Source organism: Megascapheus bottae, chromosome 2 (assembly GCF_031878675.1).
Source record: "Megascapheus bottae isolate mThoBot1 chromosome 2, mThoBot2.hap1, whole genome shotgun sequence".
NCBI lineage: Eukaryota > Metazoa > Chordata > Mammalia > Rodentia > Geomyidae > Megascapheus > Megascapheus bottae.
Genome location: NC_143510.1, coordinates 65,510,804 through 65,535,247, shown reverse-complemented (window position 1 = coordinate 65,535,247; position 24,444 = coordinate 65,510,804). Strand labels below are relative to the sequence as shown.

Here is a 24,444-nt window from a genome sequence, read left to right as displayed (position 1 = left end):
CATTTAGTGGGCACACAATGGTAAGTGGCACTCAAGATTGAGTGGAAAGGAGCAAGAAGTTAAAGGCATGTGAGACTTTTATGAAGGGCTTTCCACTCCAGAAAAAGGAATATCAGAAAATGAATGGTAAGCAATTCAAGGTTTTCTGTAGCGTTAAGAATCTCGTGATGAGTTGGATGTGTAGCTCAAGTGGTAGAGATTTCAAGGTGTTGGTTTGATCTCCAATACTGGAAAAAGGCTAAAGGAGGGAAAGGGTTAACTAATTGGGTCACTGAAGGGCTTCTGTGAGTGAAGTAGAACTTGGGTTAGACTATCCTGGATGAACAGAAATTTCAATAAGCTATTCAGCATTGCTTGGTCCGCAGAGATGCTGGGGGCGATACCTGGGACTTCATTCTAAGGCGAGGGCGGCAGACATAGTACTACTGATAGAACATGAAGCACCTATTGCTGGCTACTGTTCAGCTGCATTACACAAGTTGGTCACTAGGAGGCATCAGCTCATCACTTATTGGGAGGGGGGGGACCTGCAAGGAAACAGGTACTGCTATTAATACTTAATCTGACACAATTTCCTGAAGTTAGAATTTTTAATAAAAATAATTGGAGTAGTATTTCAGAAGATGAAATAGGTGGCTAAATTGTACATGAATGGGAGACTTATTTGTTTATTTTGGGTTGTTTTGACAAGACAGTCTTGGTTACTACCAGTCTTGCTTAACTCTTGAAAGACATTTGGCCTTGATGCTATCCAAATCTAACGTTATGGTTATTCTGCTATCTTTTAAGTTGTATTGGTTTAACATGCTTTTAAGCAAGTAGTTGTCTGTTTTAATTGTCAAGTAAAACATCCAATTCCATTACTGCTTATCTTTTTAATTACTCCTGTTAGAAAAAGGATAGTAGCTTTGTATAAACACCAGAGTACTTCTCTGGGAAAATGTAGTGTTACATTTAGATGGCATCTATGGAATATATAAGATTTAGCGAGGCTTAGCATGTATAGTAGTTAAAAATATACCAGTGTACTTTAGCATAGCCAATTTTGAAAGTTTTTTTATAGTCTTAAGTTTTACAAGCTTAGAATACGATAAATGTCAAAAGGATTTGAAGAAATTCCTTAAAAGGGGGGGGATGGGCAGACTGATTCATGTAAGTGCTAAGAACTGTTCTAGAAAATTGGGACATGCCCAAAACAATGGACCTCCTCTTCAAAACCTTACATTCTAGTGAGAAGGAATCAACTAAGTAACAGTTTTAATAAATTACAAAATACTGTGTTTAAAGGTGTTACTATAGAACATGTCACATTAAGAAGGAAAGTGTGAGCTGGGCACGGTGGATCACACCTGTAACCCTAGCTACCCAGGAGGCTGAGATCTAAGGATCAAGGTTCAAAGTCAGCCTGGGCACTAAAGAACAGCTGAGACTCATATCCAACTAACCACTAGAAAACCGGAAGTGGGGCTGAGGCTTAATGGGTAGGGCGGTAGCCGGTAGCCTTGAGCTGAAGAGCTCAGGGACAGGACCCAGGCCTAGAGTTCAAACCTCATGACTGACTAATAAAAGAAGCAAAGTGTGATTATGACTGGTGTGTTAAAGATGGGCTATAGGATAAGGGTAATCAGGTTTTATTAAAGTTTTCAATATTTCTACCATGATAAATGCATGTAAAAGTTCAAGACTTGAATTTGTGCCAGAACATGACAAAGGGAGAGAGCTGTACCCACCATCTCTTTCAACCCAATACTCTGGACTGCTGTGAGGAGCCCTGTCTAGTGGTATGGACACTGGATTTCTTCATCTTCAAATGGCTCAGCCCCCTCACAAATGGCTCACCCCTCATGGCGGTGACTGCATTAACTCCTTGGAATCATCTGATGGCCATTTCAGGGTGTTTCGAATCCTGAGTACCTGGGTGTAGTCTACAGAGCTTTTGTGTTCTAGGTAGGTCATTTTGACTAAATAGTATGCCCCAAGTTCACCTGTAAAAAAGGCTCTTGGCATTGGATTAGGGCAGAGTTTTGGCTGAGCAGCTGTTCAAATGGATCACCATCAGCGCAGAAGATGGATGTGGAATAGATTGGAGTGTTGACATTATGTGGGGAGCTTGTGTCTTGGTTCAAATACTTTAGTACTGTATAGAGGTATAGGGAAAAACATTTCAGCTTGACATCATTGATCTAGGATATATTAGGACAACTTTAAAGTGATCCTAGATACTGAACTAGTAGTTCAACCCAGAGATTGGTTTTAAGACATTTATAGATTCTTCAATTCTACCTAGAGTGCTAGAATTTTTTTTAAAGGATATGTTCTATGAACCCCATTTTCTAGGGCATATAATGTAAACTACTTAATGTCTGAATGAGGAAATGTTCCCTTGCCTAAGTGTGATATGTTTTTAATTTAGTGGTATTTTTGTTCATTGCAAGGAGCAGTTGAGGACAAGAGTTTGGGGTTATAGCATGTGATGAGACTGGATGAGATGAACAAGGGAGCTAAGTGTGAAGACAATGGAGGGCTGAATTCTGAGGTCAGGGAGTAGAGACAGCTAGACTGGAAGAAAACTGAAGAATCACGTCCTTGAAGTCAAATGAATAAGAAAAGAACCCCTTAGAGGCTCCTGAAAAAGTTGATAACATCAACTATAAGACGCGGTTTAAATTGTTTCAAATTTGTTTACCAAAGCAATAATTTCATTAGCTACTTTTCTAAATTTCAGTAACTTCTATTTAAAGTGCAAGTGGGCATTTGAAAATTGTGCTGGTTGGTAGATATTTTCAAATAATTTGGGAAAGGTGATTTTTTTTATTACCCTGAAAGCATCAGATACACTCAAGTTTCTTCTAAGAAAATGGCTTGGGCTTCTATTTTTTGGAGCAAATTTATAGTTTCCCATATGAGATTTCTTTATTAAATACACCTGCCCTCAGACACTGTTACAGATTTGGTTTCCAGAATAACCTAAAGCATATTCTGTATAAAGGACGAACAGCTGGTCAGGTGTCAGAAATGCTCTGAAATCTGGTAGTCCTGGTGCTTGAACTGGGTGGGGTCCTGTGCTCACCACTTGAGCCATAACCCTGGAACTCTGCGGTCTTTCACACTGATCAGTCCGCTTCTGCCTGGGTCGGCTTGGACCATCCATATTCCTCCTACTTATTCCTTCTGGGTGGCTGGGATTGCAAGATTTATGCCACTGCTCTGCTTTTAATTGAGATAAGAGTCCCCTCGCCTTTTTGTTTTTGCCACAGCTGGTCATAACTTTCCTGATCTCTATCTAGAAACATACCTTTGCATAATTCTTGGCAATGCACTTTCTCATTAAAGTATTGGCTTTGTGAGGGTCCGTCCTGCTGTCTGGCCAAGTTCAATTTAGTTAGATCCAATGATTGGATTGGACTCGGCATTCTGAATTAAGATTCTGGACCTTCCCTGTTTAAAAGTCATCTTCAGTTCTAATTTCTCTGGGATTGCTGGTTCCTTATCACGCTCAGGATTTGGTTAGGTCGGCTTGGATTAGGTCTCTTGAATTCCTCGTTCTAGCCTTCTACCTAGCGTCCCTTCCTCCCTCTTTGGGGCAGTGAAATCGCCTTTCCTTCAACCCTGGCCAGCTCCTAATTTGTCGTGTATTCTTGACATATACTTGGGGCTCCCTCTTGACAAACTTCTCCCAGCAGGAAGCTCGTTTGGTTAATGCTACTCCTCCTCTCCTGTGTCCCGGGAAGCAGCTCCTGTGGGGAGCACAGGTTAAGATCCGAGGGGAGCCTGAGCGGGGCCTCCCGGGGTCACCTTTACAGCCAGTCCGCCCACCCCTGTCTAACAGACCAGACGGTGCGGGGTTCCAGGGTCTGGGCAGGAAGCCCAGGGAGCGTGTGCCCTGGGTGGAGGGGGGGAAGGTCCGCCTTGCTCTGCCCTCTTCCTCCTGGACAGATGGTCCTTCCGATTTAGCAACTTTCCTACTTGGAGAAGAGCTATTTCGTGACTCAACCGAAGTACGAGGTTCTCTCTGGGCCTCTGTGCGCACGGGTGTGTATGTGGGGGGGGGGGTCATCACTGCTGCTGGACCTCTCATGCCCCCCCTCCCAGCCCCTGGTCTCTCAGCCCCTGGTCTGGTCTCTCAGCTCCCCCCGCCCCCTCGCCCCCGTCCTGCAGATCTCTGAGCCGGGCCCAACCCTTGGCCGAATCCCGGAGGGCAGGGGCCGCTTTGTATTCTGGCTGTGGCTCTCGGCGCCGTCCGCACGCCGGGAGCCCACGCGGGGCAGGGGGCGAGCGGGGCGGCAGGGGATGGCCTCTGGGCGCCCCCTGGGCGTCGGCCTGCTCCAGACGGCTGGCACGCCCTGGGCGATCTCTGGGGAGGAGAGGCGTTTCCGGAGCTCGGGTTCCCGCCGGTGGCCGCCTGGGCTGCGGCGGCCACGGAGCGGCGGCGCGGAAGCCAGTGGGTGGCGAGAGGCGGAGCGAGGGGCGCGGGGGGCGTGTTCGCGGCCGGCTCTGGGAAGGCCCCACGTTAATGAGGCGTGCGCCGGCCGCCGAGCGCCTCTCGGAGCTGGGCTTTCCCCCGCGGCGCGGCCGCCAGGAGCCGCCTTTTCCGCTGGGTGTCACTCGGGGGTGGGGAGGATGGCCCGTTCAAAAGCGCCGCGAGGGGGCCCGGCCGGTGTCCTTCAGTGAGCGCTCGCCAGAGGACGGCCGAGGCCGGGCAGCGCGCAGCCCCGGGACCTGGTGGCGCATCCGGACGCGGCTGTCCCTGTGCCGGGACTCCGAACCGCCGCCGCCGCCGCCGCCGCTCTGCTTCCTGCGCCTCAGCCTCCTCTGCGCGCTCCGCACCGGCGGCCGCGGGAGCCGCTGGGGCGAGGACGGCGCGCGGCTGCTGCTGCTGCCCCCGGCCCGGACGGCGGGAAGCGGAGAGGCCGAGCTGAGTAGCGGAGGAGCCGCTTATGCCGGGAGGATGCTGGAGAGCAGCGGGTGCAAGGCGCTGAAGGAGGGCGTGCTGGAGAAGCGCAGCGACGGGCTGCTGCAGCTCTGGAAGAAGAAGTGCTGCATCCTCACCGAGGAGGGGCTGCTGCTCATCCCGCCCAAGCAGCTGCAGCAGCAGCAGCAGCAGCAACAACAGCAGCAACCGCCGCTGCCGCCGCCGCCGCCGGGCCAGGGGTCGGGGCAGGGGCCGGCCGGGCCGGCCGAGCCGTCCCAGCCCAGCGCCCCCGCGGTCGCCGGCCTCGAGCCGCCCGTCAAGCTCAAGGAATTGCACTTTTCTAACATGAAGACGGTGGACTGCGTGGAGCGCAAGGGCAAGTACATGTACTTCACGGTGGTGATGGCGGAGGGCAAGGAGATCGACTTTCGGTGCCCTCAGGACCAGGGCTGGAACGCCGAGATCACTCTGCAGATGGTGCAGTACAAGAACCGCCAGGCCATCCTGGCCGTCAAGTCCACGCGGCAGAAGCAGCAGCACCTGGTGCAGCAGCAGCAGCAGCAGCAGCAGCAGCAGCAGCAGCAGCAGCAGCAGCAGCCGCTGCTGCCGCCGCCGCCGACTCCGGCTCCCCAGGTCCAGCCTCAGCCTCCACCCCAACCCAAGCCGCAGCAGCCTCAGCCGATGCACCCCTACCTGCACCCGCACCCGCACCCCCATCCGCACCCGCACCCCCACCTGCACCCACTCCAGCACCCGCACCAACCGCCGCCGCCGCCGCTCTCGCAGCCGCTCCCGCAGCCGCACGGCCACCGGCTACTCCGCAGCACCTCCAACTCGGCCTGAGGGCGGCAGCACCCGGGCCACGCGCGGTAAGGAAGGTCCCGGCAACTGGGGACGCCGGCGAGGGGGGGCGCGCGCGCGCGGGTGGGCGGGGACCCCCGGAGAGGGGCTCGCGGGCGGGCGGGTTCCCTGGAGAGGGGCGCGCGGGCAGGGACACTCGGACAGGGGCGCGCGGGCGGGCGGGGACCCCGGAGAGGGGCGCGCAGGCTGGTGTGGACCCCGCAGAGGGGCGCGCGGACTTGGACACTCGGACAGGGGCGCGCGGGCTGGCGGGGACCCTGGAGAGGGGCACGCGGCCCTTTGCTGGGTGCCGGGGTTAGGGAGAGGAGAAGCCGCGCCAAGTTTCTTGAGAGGCGGGGGGGGGGGGGCTTGACCTGGCCGGGAGGCCCAGTGTCCCCCCCTTCCCAGCTGCTGTCCTTGTTCCCGGGCCCCTGATGGACTTGTGTGCCCAGGCCCAGGCAGGAGCAGCCCGTCCTTGTGATCGGGTTTGATCCTCCGGACGGACCCGAGGGGACCAGGTCTTGCCGGTTTCTGAGTCATCGACTTTATCCGGTGTCTTTTATTTTATTTTATTTTTATTTTTCTTCCAGATCTTAAGGACTTGAGGAAGTGGGGCCGGAACAGTTCGATTATCTTCACTTGGATAAAACAAAAACAAAACAACAATAACAACAACAAAAAAAACCCTGTCAAACGGTCTTCCCCGTCCCGTACCTTCATCGAGAGAGAGTCGTTTGGATGTCAAGAGACGATTCCTTAGACGTCTGCATATTCTTCATCCCAGGACGGGAAAGGATTTTTGAGTCAAGAAGACTTTATTTATGAACCTTTCAAAGGATATTCGTATGAACGTAGTGGACCTTCGAGGAGCGACGATGTACTGTAATTTTATTTAAATGTATTTTTGGTTTATGATTATTTATTAGTTTTTTTTTAAAGATCTGTTCTAAGACATTTCTGAATGTAGGCCACTTTTCAACAAAACAAAACTTTCTTTTCAAAAACGGATTCCGGAATAAGTGCCAGTCTTTCTTGGAAAAAAAACGGGGGTGGGGGGGGCTGGTAGAGGGGAAAAAATTAAAACTCCAGTATTCCTAAAGCATTTTCAGAGGGTCTGGCGGTTTCATTGTTATATCAGGTGATGATACTTCTTTTTTTTTTTTAAGGTTTCTTTTTTAGATACATAGAGAAATGTATAGAAAAGTTTTTAAAAAGCTCAGAATTGTACAATTATGGAAATGTGGCATTCAAGACCCTGCTTTTCTAAATGGAAATCAGTAGTAATGATACTTGATTTCAAAATATTTTGGAACATAACCCAAGTGATAGCAAGATGGTTACAGCCTGATTATGTGGTAGGGCTTGGTTAGCAGGGCTGGCATCACCTGTGTTTTCCAGACCCTGAGTTCAATCCCTAGCACCCCTCTCCTAAAAGAATATTTTTGATTGATTATAAATACAAATGCATAAGTATTCAGTTCAGGAATTCAGGGGGGAGATCATTTAACTTATTTGAAAATATGTGTGTGCCTGTTAAGACTCTGTTCAAGATTTTTGCACACTAGACTTGAACTTTATTTTTCGATTTTTTTTAACTTTCTCCTAGAAACACACTAGTAAGTCTCATCATTGAGTCCACATGCAACCTGTAGCTATTTCCAAGAACTTAGAGTTAAAACTTTTGTTTTCATACTGAAAACAATGTTGAGTAGAGAAGTCAATTTTTTTCTTTTTATTTCTCTGAGAAATTTCAAGAGTTGTGTGTTTTACTTCAGTTGCTAAAGTCAAATAGTAAAAGAAAGGACTGGATAAACACTGGATTTTCAGTAAGAAAACAACCCCGGTCTTGTTTTTAACAGCCACTTGTTTAGGAGTCTGAAGGGTGGGAGGAGAGGAAAAAGGATGTGCTTTTCAAGGTAGAACAAACCCTCTTCTGTGTTAAATCAAAGGGATGGTCAAATCCACAAGGACAGATGCTACTTTAACTGTATATGGAACCACAAATGATACCCAATCCTCCTGGGTTACAAATCACTTCCTATCTGCATGGCTTTTCTAATGGCTTTCTGTTTTCCATTATCTTTTTCACAGGGTCCTGGTCAGAATTTTTCCAGTATCCAAATTGGAACACTCCCTAGTAGACCATTGTTAGGTTATGTGTTCAAGAAATGGAAAAAGAATTTCCTGCTGGAGATACATTTATTCTCCTATAGAGAAAGAAGTGTCAATGAACTTTGAGAAATTGAATTTTGAGATCACAAAGCGTCCAAAATATATGCAGTGGAGAACTAAAACCTAAGCAGAAGCAGTTAAGTGGACTTCTTCAGAGAGCTGTTCACATTGCATTTGTAAAAATAGGCTGCCAAGATGTAAAAATCTAGTATCTGTGTATGGCAGCTTGGAGAGAGTCAGTTGAAAAAAATTCTTTGTTACATGTGATTTGACTTCCTTAGAATGCTTGCTGTGCTCTTTCAATGAGTGCTGCTCCATATTATTTTAGTTTTAATATATGGAGTTACTCTAATTCCCAATTCTTTTCAAATGGAGGATTTTTTTCCTTCTGAATTCTTATGCTGTATACACAAAACCCCTAGCAAAATATCTGAAATATATCTATATATCTCCATATAAGTATACAGATAAGCAAGTATATAGATATATAGATATTTCCAGGCTCCCTCTTAGATGCTGGCAGCTGTGGCTATTAATGGGGCAGTCTGAATCTTTTTTTCTTTTTTTTTTTTGTCCATAGTTCTTGTTCTGCTGTAACATTTATGTTGAGCTGACCTGGCTTTCTAGTCTAAACCTCCTTAGGCTGCTAAACTGTGAAAGTTCAGATAGAAAAAATTTAGGGTGGTTTTAATTATTTTGACACATTGAAATTATGTCCTTATCATTTTCCAGCATAAATGATAAAGCATACTTTAAAAATGCAAATACACACTATGTAGTATCTTGATGGCTTTACCTATTTAAAGAGAAAAAAAGAGATTAAAAACCACCTAAACTGACAAGTTAGCTTAGAGAAAAAGGATAGAAGAATTTTAACCTCAGAAAAGAAACCAAAGGGAAAATCCAAAAGAAAAACTTGCTCCTTAAACAAACAAACATAGACTGTAAAAGGTTGAAAAGTTAAAAGGAATAATGATCCATCTGGAAAGTGAATTTTTGTCCTTGAACTTGAATTACACCCTGCCTCCTACACAGTCTGCTCAATAACTATTTGTTAGGATGAATGAAAGAAGGAAAAAATGTTGCTTTCTCTTCCTTACTATTTCCTTTTCTGCTTTTATATTTCCTGAGAACAACTAATTCTGGGACAAGTCAAGCATCATGAAGTTCCATAAACCTGTTTTCTTAGCAGAAATCCAGTTATATCTGCTTATTAGAGGTCAGAGAATAAATGTCAGTAAGGGGTTCTTTTAAAATGTTCATTCTAGCAAGCTGTAATTCTTTAATCATTGCATGAATTAAGCCAACTTTCTCATTTCATAGCTCACATATTTTTCTCTTCCTGTGATGGCTTAAAAAATATCCTACACATTGCTCAAAAGAGTATTCCTTGCATGTGAATACTGTTAGAAAATCTGGCTTAAGTTGGAAGGCCAACTCTTTTTACTGTCATATATTGAACACTCCTGTTTCTCCTAAAAGCCCTCAGTTTTCAATCTGACACTGAACAAGTATGCTACTGATGTGTGAGTTCAAACATCCCTCCTTTTTCTGTCCACAGGAACATGATATGGCTTAATTTGACTGTAGATATTTATAATTGGGGTTAGCTAGAAGAGATTCTAGGAGCCAGTGAGCATGTACCAATTCCAAAGATATAGAGTTTCATTGAATGAGGATGAGCCTATGAGTATTTGTTGTTTCCTTTGTTGTGTCAAATGAATTGATTCTTGCTTTACCAAGAATATTCTTTCAAGAAGAATATTCTTATTTTAAAAAGCAACATAATATGTGTTAATTGTGGAAGTGTGTTGAGTGGGTTTTAAAGAAACTCTTTTCTATTTCTTGACCCAGTTTTGAAGGGTGACATTTAATCTGCAGTGTTTTATGCCAGTCCAGATTTATATAAGATCAGGTAACACAGTCATCTTGGACTTTGTTGGCAGGTTACTTGCCACATGAAGGAAAGGGGATTCTTTGGGCTAGGGGCATAGCTCAGTGGTGGAGCTCTGCCTAGCCTGTATGAGGCCCTGGGTTTGGTAACCCCTTCTGCCCATCTCAAAAAGGAATTGTTGAAGGAAGGAAATAGACGTCCTAAGTCATCAGAAAGATCTCCAGAGAGAGGTCCTACTCCCCAGTTCTCTGAAGCTGGTTTGCTATGGATTGGTGAGTGGGAAGTGGGTCTTTCAAGAAAGATATGACTGTTGTCTGTTAACATCCTGTGATCAGCCTCTACTTCAAGTTGCAGAATATGTTAACTGCCAGCTTCTGGAAAGCAAGTACCCCCCGGGTACCAGAGGCTTTACAGAGGATCACGCTGTGGACTTCTGTAGCATGGTCAGAATTTGTGTAAATAGGTCTCTTAAATGATTTTGGAGAGATGTGATTTATTTTTCATATTTTCAAAATGCATTCCATTTCAAATAAAGTATCTATTGAGACTACTGACTTGTGGACTTTTTGAAGACCTTGTGCACCTCGCCCAAACACTGCATCCTGTAGGACAAAGGCTCTAGAAAGCTTGGCTGGTGTTAAGGCCAGCCATTGTATTAAGAAGAGGAAAATGACATTTGAGGTATGAGTTTTAGTTTTCAGCAAGTCAGTCAGGCATGGTGGCACATACCTGTAAATCTAGGACTTAGAAGATTGAAGCAGGGAGATTATGAATTCAAGATTGACTGAGGCCATGTAGGTGAGATGCTGTCTCAAAAATGAGTTAGTTGGGAATTTTAATCTAAATCTTGCTTATGTTTTGGTGAAACACTTAGCTTTCAAAAAGCTAATAAACTGGGGCCGGGAGTTTAGCCTAATTAGGTAGAGTGCTTGCCTAGCATGCACAAAGACCCGGGTTCGATTTCTCGGTACCACATACATAGAAAAATAAAAGCCGAAAGTGGTTCTGTGGCTCAAGTAGTAGAGCGCTAGCCTTGAGAAAACCCAAGGACAGTGCTCAGGCCCTGAGTTCAAGCCAGGATTGGCAAAAAATGCTAATAAATTTAGGTTGAACTTTCCATAGTTTACTACAACATGAGAGAGAGAATCAGCTCTCGTTGAGAATCAGCTTGAAGGCAGTTTTCACTTGGGTCTTAGGTCTTTTGAAAGAATAAAGCTTTGACTTTAAGAGAATCCTGTTTCAAAACAAATCTCTATAGAATCTCCTGTCCTTCTGTTGAAAGCAGAGAAGAGAGATTTGGTTCTTCAAAGAAAAGTAGTATCACTTTTTGTATAATCTAAAAGATTATACTGATATCTAAAAGATTTTAAACTATAAGTTTTGAAGACTCACTTCGTGGTTTTGTTTTTGAGACAAGATCTTGGTACATAACCCAGGTTGATCTCAGACGCATGATCCTCCTGCCTTTCTTTGCCTCCTAAGAGCTGGAAATATATGTGTGGACCCATATACTTTGCTCTGTAGTCAACATAGATGTAAAAAAGGAAGTTATTTATAGTACTATCAATTTGATGTTTTATTTGCTTCTTAGTTTCTCCTCTGAGTCTGTGTATTCATGTCTTTTAAAATTACACTGGTGTTGAGCTGATACATTCCATCCAGATTGCTACATGGACCCAGCATGAAGGGAGAGAGGCGTGGCAGTGGCTGTATTGAGTCTTTTCTCCCAGGAAATCACCCCTCTTGCCCTGGACCACAGCCTTGGAAATAGCTCATATCTACTGAGTGAGTTTATGAGCACAGAAAAGAAGTCAGCCAGCCCCTGTGGTCTCCACACTGCCCAACCCAGAGGAGCCTTCCAGCTCCACAGCGCAGTGTTGACTGGCCTCTGGACAGCATGACTTGTTCAACTCTCCCTCTTCCCAGTCCTGCTTCTCTTGCGCCCTCACCAGAGAAGCGCTTCAGAATAGCCATTTCCTTCTTCCCCAATACTGGCAGTGAAGTCTCAGTGCTTGGCGTTCAGGGGATCCTGCCTAGGACCAGGTTTGTCCTATGGACAGGGTTCTGTAGGAGGGCTACTGTGCTGGGATAGGGGTGGATATTCAGCAGCAGGTTCAGCATTAGTTTTAGCCTAGGCTGTAGAGTAGCAGGCTAAACCTGGAACAATTTTCTTCCTCCCCAAAGGAGACACTTGGGAACATTCAGAGACATTTTGTGTATTTGTTTGTTTATCCAACAGATGGGTTGACTGCATTGTTGCTGGCACATATCTCACAGTGTAGAGGGAGCCTGCCCCCCTTCCTGTGACAAAAGACCTTCCACCTCCAATGTTAATTTGGCCAAAGTTAAGAAGCCTCACTTTAGAATCAGGTAGTCTTTGTTCCGTTCTTGAGCAAGTGATGTAGCCTCAGTTTTCGTGTGTAAGAAAGTAGGTAATGAAAGTACCTGACTCATGGGATTTGTGAAACCAAACTTAGTTCAGAAAGTGAAGGATTGTTGTTATACCTGTCACCAAAAAAAGCATCCAATAAACTGTAGCCACCATCCTCATGATTACATGTTCATGTCATAGTTTTAATCACAGCCTAATAATCCATTGAACTGATGCAGTATTTTATTCATGTACTTATGGCTTTAGTGACATTCTGTACTCGGAGCTGCTGTAATAAAATGTCATCATGCATATATCATGAAGAGGATGGGCTGGAATTCCAGTCCCAACTCTCCTTAGTCTTATGACACTAGACAATTCACTTTCTCTGAGTCTTTGCCCATATGTAAGTGGAGATAATATCCCCTCCTTCAGGAACTGTTACCTGTTACCAAAATATTATGAAGTAACAGTGGAATCTACATGAGCCCCTTGACCTTGACAACTTTATACTTACACTACACATTGTATAAATGATGACACCCCTATTATCCGGATGCCATTTTAAGATGAATTAGATATTATGCATAGATACAGAAAATTTAGGCTAGTGGGGCACCAGTGGTTCATGTGTGTAATCCTAGTTGGGAGGCTGAGATCTGAGGATCATGATTTGAAACCAGCCCAGATACAAAAGTCCATGAGACTCTTCAGTTAACCACCAAAAAACCAAAACCAAAACCAAAACAAGCTGTGGCTCAAATGGCCTAGCTTTGAGCATAAAAACTCAGGGACAGCACCCAGGCCCAGAGTTCAAGCTCTGGGGCCAGTAGAAAAATAAGTAAATCCAACTATTTTAGTAACTAAAAAAACAATTCCAAATAATTCCTAATGTTCACAGAATTTGAGAACACAGCATTGTAACTGTTAAGAATTATTCACATACACACACACACACACACACACACACACACACACACAGAATAATAAAGCTATTGGTTTGACTCTTATTGTCCTCTAAAGGCTATGGTATTGAAGGCTTAGATACTGTTCTGTGGTGTTCCTGGGAGTTGATGAAATTTTCAATGAGTGGGACCTGGGGGAAGGAAGTTAGGCCAGGGGGGGGGGATTGTGGCCTGGCAGAACATATTGGCACTCCTGCCACACCTCTCTCTGTCTTTTCTCAGCTGCTGTGAAGTGAATAGCTTTCCGCTGCTATGTGCTTCTTTCATGATGACCTGCCTCATATTTGTCTCCAGAACAAAGGGACTGTGACTGTGGACTAAATCTGTGAGCCCAAACAGGCCCTTTCTTCTTTGTCTATTGGTTATCATGGTGACAGAAAGCTCACTCATGGACCTGTGAGTCTTCTCAGCAAAGCATCCTTCCTTGGTTCTTCCCAAAAGACTTGTTGGGAAGCTTTTCCCCAGCCACAGGGCACAGCCCTAGCAAGGTACATTACATGGGATGGGTCTTCCCTATGAAGTGAGTCAGGACCTGAGATAGTTTAGACACTGAAGTCCACTCTCTTTCCCCTTGATGAAGAACTGCTTCACAGACACAGTCGTGGGAGTGTGGATTGCACCCTGGCAAGGCATTTACCTGAAACATTTGATATGTACTTAGACTCTGGAAATGGAAACTGAGGGGGGAAAAAAGAACACTCAGTGTGATCATGTTGTATCCTCTCAAGCCCTGCCAAAGTCATTTCTCATGGCGTGAGCAAACACATCCCCATCCTTCGTTAAGACCACACAGCCTGTGCTCCCAAAGCAACTGAAAAATGACTGTTCAACACATGCATAGGAAGAAACAGGAAATGACTCTTGGGGAGTTTCAACGTTGTGATTATGTCACGGTCTTCTACCTGTTTTCTCCTGAAGTGGATAGTTCATACAGTTCATTTCCTACTGAGGGTGACAGCTCAGTTATGTCGCAAGTATTCTGAGCTTTGCTGTAGCAAATTCTAACCAGGAGTGTGGCATCCTCCGTCAGGTCTGACTCATCGACTCAAAGAGCAGACCAACCTGTGACTCATCACAGTCAAGGAGCCAAACTTGTAACAGTTTTAGATGTAGTCTCAGTCCCTCCCATCCTTCCTCTCTCTCTCTCTTGCTCACTGGCTCTCCCTCCCTTTTTAGCTACCAATGAAATGTTCATTTCACCAGGTATGGTGATGCGCATGCCTGTAATCCTAGCAGTCAAGAGGCTGAGACAGGAGAGTTGCAAGTTCAAAACCAGCCTCAGATACCCCAGTGAATCCCAGGCCAACCTAGTCTACATAGCCAGAAACCCAAAGAGGAAAACAAAACCAAAAGAAATGTCCATTTCTGTAAAGCTTGGCTTTAGTTGGTAAGCCTTTAATGGTCTTTGCAAGTAACTTTAAATGCATACTGTGTGTGTGTGTGTGTGTGTGTGTGTGTGTGTGTGTGTGTGTACTTATGTTATTTTCCATCTCCCCAGGATTTCTTGCTCTTAGCTATGTTGAGCCATATGAACCATAAAGGCAAATTAGTCAGCTTGAGTATGGGTTTGAAACAGTGCTGGACAGGGTTGGCTTATTCAGAGCTGTAAGCACCCTGCCTTGAAGGCTGGTCCTACCCTGCCTAAATGCCTAGACAAATGCCTGGGGTGATACTAAGTTGCTTTCAGATTTCCTGCTGAATTCCAGCATTCTTGCTGGGGAAAATGGCTTTGTATCAGTGGGAGAAGAATTACCCCCAGGAAGTAGCACTGTGGCTCAAGTGGTAGAGCTCTAGTCTTGAGCAGAAGAACTCAGGGACAAGGTCAGACAGTACAGATGAAGATTAATATATGGGTTGTCTCTGATACTGGTCACTTGAGGCTGGCTCAGTATGGAGGAGTTGTAATCAGGGCCAAATGATTAAGTGAAATTCCTGATGCCTCTAAAGAGTTCCAGGTAGTTCTGAATACCTGAGTTTCTTGACTTTATCAGCTGGACCCTGGTTGCTAGTTGCTTTCTCTAGCATGGTAGGCAGGAATACCTTTCCTTTGTTGAAATAGTGAGTTTGAGATCAGAAAGATAAGCTTTTAAGGAGCTTAGTCCAAAATCAGCCTTCCTCCCCCATTTTAGAGAGAAACAAAATGAAGCTTGGACTTGCAAATACTTAGGTTAAGTGAGGCAAACCAGACACAATGAAACATGGCTTCCCTCATTTGTAATAATTAGAATGTACCCATAAATCTACAAGTAAAGCCAAATGATAATGAAAGGCAAAAAAGTATACTTGAACATGATAAATTAAGACACATTCTTAATTCACATTCGCACAGTGAGACCAGAGGAGGATATTCTTAGGAGAGGATCGCAAAGGCTCAATAGTTATGAAATGATACTTAGCAAAATGAACTCTAAGAAATGGAAACAAGAGGTTTTTTATTTTACTTTCTGTATGTTTATAAAATTGTTCCCTTTTGTCACTGTTTTTTTACTTCTGTACCTTTTGTCTTATATGTCAGTTTACCTGATCTGAAGAGGGTAAGGGCAGACACAGAAATGTAGGGACAAAATCTTAATGTACTATGTTATCTCTCCTCTCTTTTGCTGTCCCTTGGTTATCTCATATTGTTACAGTATCTCACTTTGTTACCTGATATATCGGATATATTTGTATTTGGTTATTTGAAATTGGATAGGGAACGGAGGAAAACAAGATGAGGGGTGGAGGTGGGGGGAGGGAAATGGGGACCAAGACATGTGAAAGGGTATCAATGTATGGGAATTAATGCACCATCTATCTGGCAAATATCATGTAACCCTTCTATTAATTACAATAAAAATATATAAAAAAGAATAATTAAAATATAAAAAAAGAAATGTAGGGACAAAAGGTAAACAAATGCAACTATGACACTCACTAGACACTAAGTTGAAAATGAACTATACCAACTTGTAGGGATGAGGGTCGGGGAGGGTACACACTGGGAGAAAATTCAAGGAGAGGTGATACTGTTCAAAAAGAAATATATTCATTACCTGACTTCTATAACCATAACCCCTCTGTATGTCACCTTTACAATAAAAAGAAAATGAGGCTTCAAGGTGTTATCTGCCCAACATCCCACCAGCAGTTAAAGGCAAAGAGAGGATAAGAACTTCAGTGCAGCTCCCAGGGTTCTTAATTGTGTACACACAAGGTGATTGATATACCTTGCAAATAATCACTTGACCCATTTGTATATCATTTATAATCTTTTCAATATTTAGATGAAAAGATTCACCACATCTTTTTTTCTCCAAAACTATAATTCTATCTATCTATCTATCTATCTATCTATCTATCTATCTATCTATCTATCTATCTATCTATATCTGTTTTTGCCAGGATCTGGGCACTCTCCTTGAGCTTCTCTTGCTCAAGGCTAGCATTCTACCACTTGAGTCACAGCACCACTTTTTTTCTGTGTATGTGGTACTGAGGAATCGAACCGGGTCTTCATGCATGCTAAGCAAGCACTCTAGCATTAGGACACACAGCCCCTCCAAAATTATAATTTTATTTATTTATTTTTTTTAACTTTTTTGGGGGCCAGTCTTGGGCTTGGACTCAGGGCCTGAGCATTGTCCTTGGGATTTCTCAAGGCTAGAGCTCTACCACTTGAGCCTCAACACCACTTCTGGCTTTTTTCTATATATGTGATACCAAGGAATGGAACCCAGGTCTTCGTGCATGCTAGGCAAGCACTCTACCACTAGGCCAAACTTCCGGCCTCCAAAATATAATTTTAATAAAAATCTTTCACTCCTTTTTTTTGAGAGAGGTTATTATTATTTTTCTCTTTTCTGGTCCTGGAGCTTGAACTCAAAGCCTGGGTATTGTCACTGAGCTGCTTTGCTCAAGACTAACACTATAGTGGAGCCATAATCCTCCATCTGGCATTTTTGATAGTCAACTGGACCTTCCTGCCCACACTGGCTTTGAAATACAATACTTAGATCACTTCCCAATTAGCCTCCTGAGTGGCTAGTATTATAGGCATGAGCCATGGTCTCCCAGATAGGGTCTTAAACTCTTGATCCTCCTGCCTCTACCTCCGATCCCTATAGATATTGAAAATATTGGCAAAAATAATTGAGTTGTTTAATTTTAGGATTTTTTAAAAAAGAGCTATGGTTTAGTCCTCAAGCCATAATCTAATTATAGAAATATAATCCACATGAGTTAATAGAAACCGTAAACAATTACACAAAAGAAAACAAGTATATTTTGAAACGAACGTATTTTAAAATATAGCTGCTATGCTGTTTCTCTCTTTGTTTCTCTCTCTCTCTGTAGATAAATAGATAGATACATACATATATGTGTGTGTGTGTATATATATATATATATATATATCATGTATTTAGAAACTGGGTTAAAAAGCTATTTGGAATTTATGTTATCTTAGGATAGTTAAAATATTCATGGAATGTTTCTAGCATAGCAAGTTCCCCCTTGAGGAATTGAAATTATCGGTGGAGGTGGAAAATATTCAAGTGATTTGAATGTTTATTCAGTTACTTGAGGCCTCAGAGGCTTTTCTAGCCTCTGTAGTATGGTGACAGGGGAAATAATCTTTTAAAGGGTTTTCTTTTGTTGTTGTGTTGTTGTTTTTTTGGTGTTGGAGATTTAAGTCAGAGCTTGACAAATTCTGGGCTAGCTGTCTAACTTTGAGTTATCCTCCTTAACCCCTGCACAAAAGGTGTACTCAGAGTAAAATACCTAGAGATCATGACATCTATTTTCTATAGATATATCTGTGAGATGGTGAAAGGTAGAGAGTAAAATCTATGGGGCCCTTTCTTGGTACCAGATGAAAGTCATTCACAATGACCTCAAATTAAATCACATATAATAATTTCTTTTTTTGTAAACCTTTTATAAAACAAAAAAACCAAAAAATCCTTTAACTCAAGGATTCAACTTGAAGATTGTAGAAACAGTAGGGAAGAAAATAAAAAGGATTCTTAGTGAATCCACGTACTCAGCCTCCACTGATCTGCTTTCTAATGAAAATTATGCATGTGTTCTGTCTGATGACACCAATATTTCGTCTTACATAAAATAACCTTCCCCAAGGTTTCATTCATAGCTCTTGGCTTCCTCCCAGAGTCAGGCACTTGTCACAAGGCAGCAGGCTCCCTGCTGGTTCTCTTGCGATGTCTGATATGGTGAATGCTGACAGCCTCTCACTCTGACAGCAGATTGTCAGAGTTCTTGACCCGGGCACTCTGGAAGCCTGGGAAAATACTTTGATTTCAATGTGGCTTTAGAAAACAATATTGAGTTGAACCAAATGATTGTCAAAGAGGTCTGTGTCCTTACCTGATTCATGACTACCTCAGATCACAATCAGGGCTACCTCTTGTTTAACATGTAGTTCATAAAGAATCATTGTCATACAAAATCAATATTCTTATGTCAAACTTATTGAAAGGGAATTAAGGCTTAGGATTGGCTGGGCATTACTTGCTCATGCCTATACATCCTAGATACTCAGAAGTCTCAGACCTGAGGATCCCAGTTTGAAGCTAGTTTGGGCAGAAAAGTCTGAGTGTCTTGCCTCCAAATATGCACTGAAAGTCCAGAAATGGAGCTGTAGCTTACGTGGCTGGAAACCAGCCTTGAGGGGAAAATCCCCCCCCCCCAAAAAAAACCTAAGGGACAATATCTAGGCTGAGTTCAAGCCTTAGAACACACACACACACACACACACACACACACACACACACACACACTAACGAAAAAGGATGAGTTGTAGGCAGGAGAGAAAATTCTGTCCTGTAGATCTAGGGGGGAAAGTGAAAGATTTCCACTAGTCCTAGACAGGGAGGCGGTCTGGTAAGAAAATGGAGAGGAAAGGAAAGAACTTTTCCAAAGACTTTCTTTTTTATTTTTTGCCAGTCCTGGGCTTGAGCTCAGGGCCTGAGCACTGTCCTTGGATTTTTCTCAAGGCTAGAGCTCTACCACTTGAGTCTCAGCCTTTTCTAAGTATGTGGTACCAAGGAATCGAACCCGGGTCTTTGTGCATGCTAGGCAAGCACTCTACCACTAGGCCAAACTCCCGGCCTCCGAAGACTTTCTTTTTTTTTTTTTTTTTGGCCCCTTTCTCTTTCTGGCCCCGCTCGCTCCGGCCCCGCTCGCTCCGGCCACCACTCGGTTGGGCTCTGTTCACTTCAGCTCAGCTCGCTTCTTTCGCTCTCTGTCGCCGTCGCAGTCTTGTCTCTGCCACTTTTCCGGTTTGGTTGTGTCTCGTCTCTGCCACTTCCGGCTTGGTTGTGTATGTGGGATACCGAGGAATCGAACCCGGGTCTTTGTGCATGCTAGGCAAGCACTTTAACCGCTAGGCCAAACTCCCGGGCCCTCCGAAGACTTTCTTAATCCATGCTTCCTCCCCCTTCATGGGGAAAAAATATTTTCCTACAAAATCAACTTCCATTTAAAGGATTGATCCTACAAAATTAAGAACATTATAATTAAACTTCCTCTTCCAAACCATCAAATGTAAATAATGAACATGTATGGATTTTTGTGTACCAATTATACATCAAGAGAGCTGTTAAGACTCTCTTTGAAGACTTTGTTTCTCCCCTAAAGTGAGTTTCTGTAAAAGGAAATAAATCAGAATCCAGTGAAACTTTTATGACTTTTCCGTAGGCTGAAGACCCTTAAGAAATATTTCCTGTAATTTGGTTTGTGTTTGAAAAGCCGACAGTCATTAGACCATTTCTGAATAGCTCCTAATCCTGCATAAGAGATGAAGCAATATATTGTCACATGGGATTGATTTTTGGGATTCATGTAGACAAAACATAAAATGCTTAGTTCAGTATTGAGCTCCTATTGAGTGTCTGGTAAAAAGATAGCTATAATAATAACAAGGCTCTAGAGATGTACACGTAAAAAGAAAAACAAAACAGCCAGGCACTGATGGCTCTTGCCTATAATCCTAGCTACTCAAGAGGCTGAGATCTGAGGAAGGCAGCCCAGGAAGTAAAATCTGTGAGACTCTAACTAACCACAAAATGTCAGAAGTCTCCGTGATGCACAGAGATTTGAGTGCAAAGTTATGGGATAGTGCCCAGGCCTAGAATTTAAGACCCAGCACTGGCATAAAACAGAAGGAAAAAATAAAAATAATGGTATGTGATCCATCAATGGACAAATGTATATAGAAACTCTGAAATATTTACATATGTATATAAATATAGAGCAAAGAATACATAATAATGATCACATAGCATGAAAGAATGGAGAGATCTAATGTGTAATAAAAAACTATTGTTATAGCATATTGGAATTATTCCATCATGAGTAGATTGTGGTGGCTGCTCCTGACACAGAGGGAAAAGAGGAATAACTATGTGAGATTACACCTATGCCAATTTATCTTACTACAGTAGCCACTTTACTTAGGTATTACTGTGTTGTAGACTTACATTTAGTTTTGGAAAAAGTAACGAGAAGACTCCTGGCAGTCTAGCTTTGACTTTGTTATCAACAAACTATATCACATTTGACTTTCCTTCCCTTGAATTTGGTTTTCTTGTTTTGAAGTAAAGATACATTTTTAATTTAATGTTTAACAACTTGATGCTTTGTGACATAATCATACATTAATATTATTAAATGTAATAGTTTACAATTGTTAATTATTTCTACATTTACCTGCCTGCCTTTGGAAAGAGTATAAATCTGGAGGAACTGGATCCAAACCTTAGCTTTGCCTGTTATAAGCTTGTATGGTTTTGCATAAGAAAACTTCCAAAAAAAGACAAAAATAGGGCCGGGAGTTTGTCCTAGTGGTAGAGTGCTTGCCTAGCATGCATGAAGACCTGGGTTCGATTCCTTGGTACCACATACATGGAAAAAAAGCTGGAAGTGGTGCTGAGGCTCAAGTGGTAGAGCTCTAGCCTTGAGAAAAATCCAAGGACAGTGCTCAGGCCCTGACCTCAGGCCAGGACTGGCAAACAAAAATAAAAATGACAACAACAAAAAATCTTCAGGGGGCCATGAGCATAGCCTAGTGGTAGAGTGCTCACTTAGCATGCAGGAAGCCCTAGGTTTGATTCCTTGGTATCAGATTACCCAGAAAATGCCAGAAGGAGCACTATGGCTCAAGTGGCAGAGTGCTAGCCTTGAGCAAAAAGTGTCCAAAGACAGTGCCCAGGTCCTGAGTTCAAGCCCCAGAACTGGCAAAAAAAAACAAAAACAGAAAAACCTTCAGTTTCCTTCTCATTCAAATGAGACTAATAAAATCGGTCCCACCGAGCTATTTTGGATATTAAAATAGATAATATGGCCGGGAGTTTGGCCTAGTGGTTAAAGTGCTTGCCTAGCATGCATGAAGACCCGGGTTCGATTCCTCGGTAGCACATGTAGAAAAAAGCCGGAAGTGGTGCTGAGGCTCAAGTGGTAGAGCTCTAGCCTTGAGAAAGTCCAAGGACAATGCTCAGGCCCTGAGCTCAAGCCCAGGACTGGCAAAAAAATAAAATAAAATAAAATAAAATAGATAGTATATACGAAAGTGCTTTGTAAAGTAGTAGATGACCAACAAGTATGATCAACAAATTAACCCCCTAAACATCCTTAATACTTAATGTCTACTTTATAGGAAACGAGATAGAGGTTTTTGTTTGCTTATTTTACAACTTCTCTTTGCATCAGAAGAGATGAGAAAGAGGCTGACAGCACCAGTTTATCCAGATCAAAAGGCTCCCTCCAATTCAACTAGTGGGTTTAGATAGGACACCAAAACTGTTTATACTGCTAGAAAACCTGTCTCCATTGAGGCTAAACATCTAAGCAAGCTTACCTGCACTCTCCGTTCATTTTCATTGTCTACACATCCATCCCATGGCTTCTGTATTTTATCCCTCCCTCCCCTTCTTCCTTTGATTACAAGGAAAGCAAGCTAGTTTTTTACTGAGTTCTGTTTTGGCTTTGCTAGTTTAGACAGCTCAGTATGCCTACAATTTCTTTGTACTATGAGAATGACTATTCAGAGTGATGGAAGATGCTACCCCATCCAAATAACTGATTCCTCAGTAAGGTTGGCTGTATTCTAATGTGATCTAGAATTCTTTTCTACGCCATGGCCTGGAGAGAAAATGAGTGCTTCTAAAAGACTGGATTTAGGCCGAAAATTCATTGTAGCGGAGTCTTTTTTTTTTTTTTTTTTATTACCTAAACAGTGTAAGTAGTGTTTTACTTCAATTGTGTATCTAGAGAGAATAGCAATTGGGGAAATAATAATAAAACACTCACAATATTAGTTACCTAGGTAGAGGTGTTTTCAGACTGGAAGGCAATTCTGCAGTAATGTTCTGATTTGATGTACTTCTCGGAGACTGGAAGCTGACTTCCCACAGGGTAAAGCAGGAATAGGTGAGGCCAAGGGCAGTCAGACCCGTTGTTTCCAGAGAGAAGACAGTGTCCTGAGAAAAACAGAACACGATGAGTATGAGTCTCCATCAGAGTGTGGAGCCACCCTCCTCTCAGACCACTCTGTAGACAGTGTGAGTGCTTAGAAGGCATTGCTTTCGTTATGGAATGATGGGGTTGTGAATCAAGGGGAAAATACATGAAGACTGGTTTTCTTTAGCATTTATTAAAAAATGTCTTTATAAGGAGTGGAATGAAAGTCGTGACAAATTCCACTGCAAGGGGACAAAATGAAAACAGCACCATATCCCAGAGGGTGCCTCCTAGCACTCTGTACCCTAAGCCTGTGCCCCGACTTCGTTGAAGAGAAATACATGGCTAATGGGAAGGCTTGGCATAGAACTGTCCAACCAGTGGGCGAAGGGGCAAGCAGCAGAGACCATAAGCAGAAAGGAGGTAAAAATCTCTTCTAGAGGATGGGGAGGGGTACTTCTTGCCTTTAAATGATATTTTGGGGATAACTTACCAAAGTTTCTCTGATCACCTTGCTTCTCTCTTTCTTAAAAGCAAGCTTCAGGAGCTGTCCTGACATCTATCTCTTTTCTGGGCTTCCTCATCTGACTGCATGCTGCCCAACATAGGTATTCTGTCTGCAAGACCCTTTATGTCAGTGTCCTTTGATCGCTCCATCTTTTCTTGGGGATTTTTTGGTTCAAACATCCTCAGGACCCCAGCATATGAAAGCAAGGCTGCCTACTGGCAATCAAAGCTACCATCAGCTGTGGCTACCATGTATCCTCTATCAGAGCAAACCTAGCTTCTCCCTCCAGTGACCATGGAACATTTTGAGATCCTCAGAGATAAGCTTCCCTGGGTCTGAGCTAGATGCTTTTGAGACTCCCTAATTGTGTGGGGGTATTTAGAAGTCTCTGTTGAGCTGAGTGCTGGTGGCTTATACCTGTAATCCTAGCTACTCAGGAAGCTGAGATCTGAGGTTCAAAGCCAGCCTGAGAAGGAAACTCTGTAAGATTCTTATTTTCAGTAAGTCACCAGAAAACTGGAAGTGGCAATGTGGCTCAAAATGATAGGGTGCCTTGAGCAGAAAAGCTCATGGTCAGCACCCAGGTCCTAAATTCAATCCCTAGCACAGACTATAAAAAAGAAAAAAAGAAAAAGGAAAGAAAAGTAGTCCTTTAGTATGTGTTTCCCTATTAGACTTGCTCTCGGCTTCTTGCCCCAGGGCTGCTCCTGGTAGTTTGTCTTCTTCACAGCTTCCCCTGTGCCTCCAGGAAAGCAGGATGCCATTTGCTTCCCCTCCTGGCTCAGAAGTAGGAGTCCCAGTCTCCCAGGTGTCTGTATGTCAAAACCAAAATCCCTTTGCTGTTTCTCCTCAGAGGCTTAGGGGCCTTTAACAGGAATAGGGAATCCTATAGCCCAGCCCCATTTCTCACTGTTTCCAAAATAAACACACAACTTGCTGCCCCAACATGACATATAATTTAAAGAGTAGCAAAAATAATTCTTTCTGAGTGACTTGCAGAAACCAGGCCAGACTTGTGTTTTTAAGCAAAACCAGGCACCATTTCAATGAGGTCTTGTTAAGCCCTGAGCTATTTTTGAGGTTGAGTGCTGAGAATCCTTTTGAGCACAAAAGCAGAGTCCCTTTGGGCAACACTGGACCACCCCCAGTGCTACAGAGTGGATCACAGAGGCATTCCAGAAAGAGGCTGGGAAAAACCTGACAGGAAATATTCCCAGAACACTCTACTCCCAAAGTCCCTGTTGGCTAATGACTAGGGCATAATTGTAAGCAAAGCAGATCAACTTCAAAGAATTGCAATTTATATACATGAATATCAGCCTTAGCAGA

General features: G+C 43.5%; 1 protein-coding gene across 1 annotated transcript; it reads left to right on the top strand.

Annotated features, from left to right (window-relative positions):
• Positions 1-4,513: 4,513 nt before the first annotated feature.
• Phlda1 (pleckstrin homology like domain family A member 1) lies at positions 4,514-6,470 on the top strand. The gene is made up of 2 exons (XM_090328277.1): positions 4,514-5,781; positions 6,343-6,470. The coding sequence occupies exon 1, from the start codon at positions 4,514-4,516 to the stop codon at positions 5,753-5,755; it is 1,242 nt and encodes a 413-aa protein (XP_090184403.1). The 3' UTR covers positions 5,756-5,781; positions 6,343-6,470.
• Positions 6,471-24,444: the final 17,974 nt, after the last annotated feature.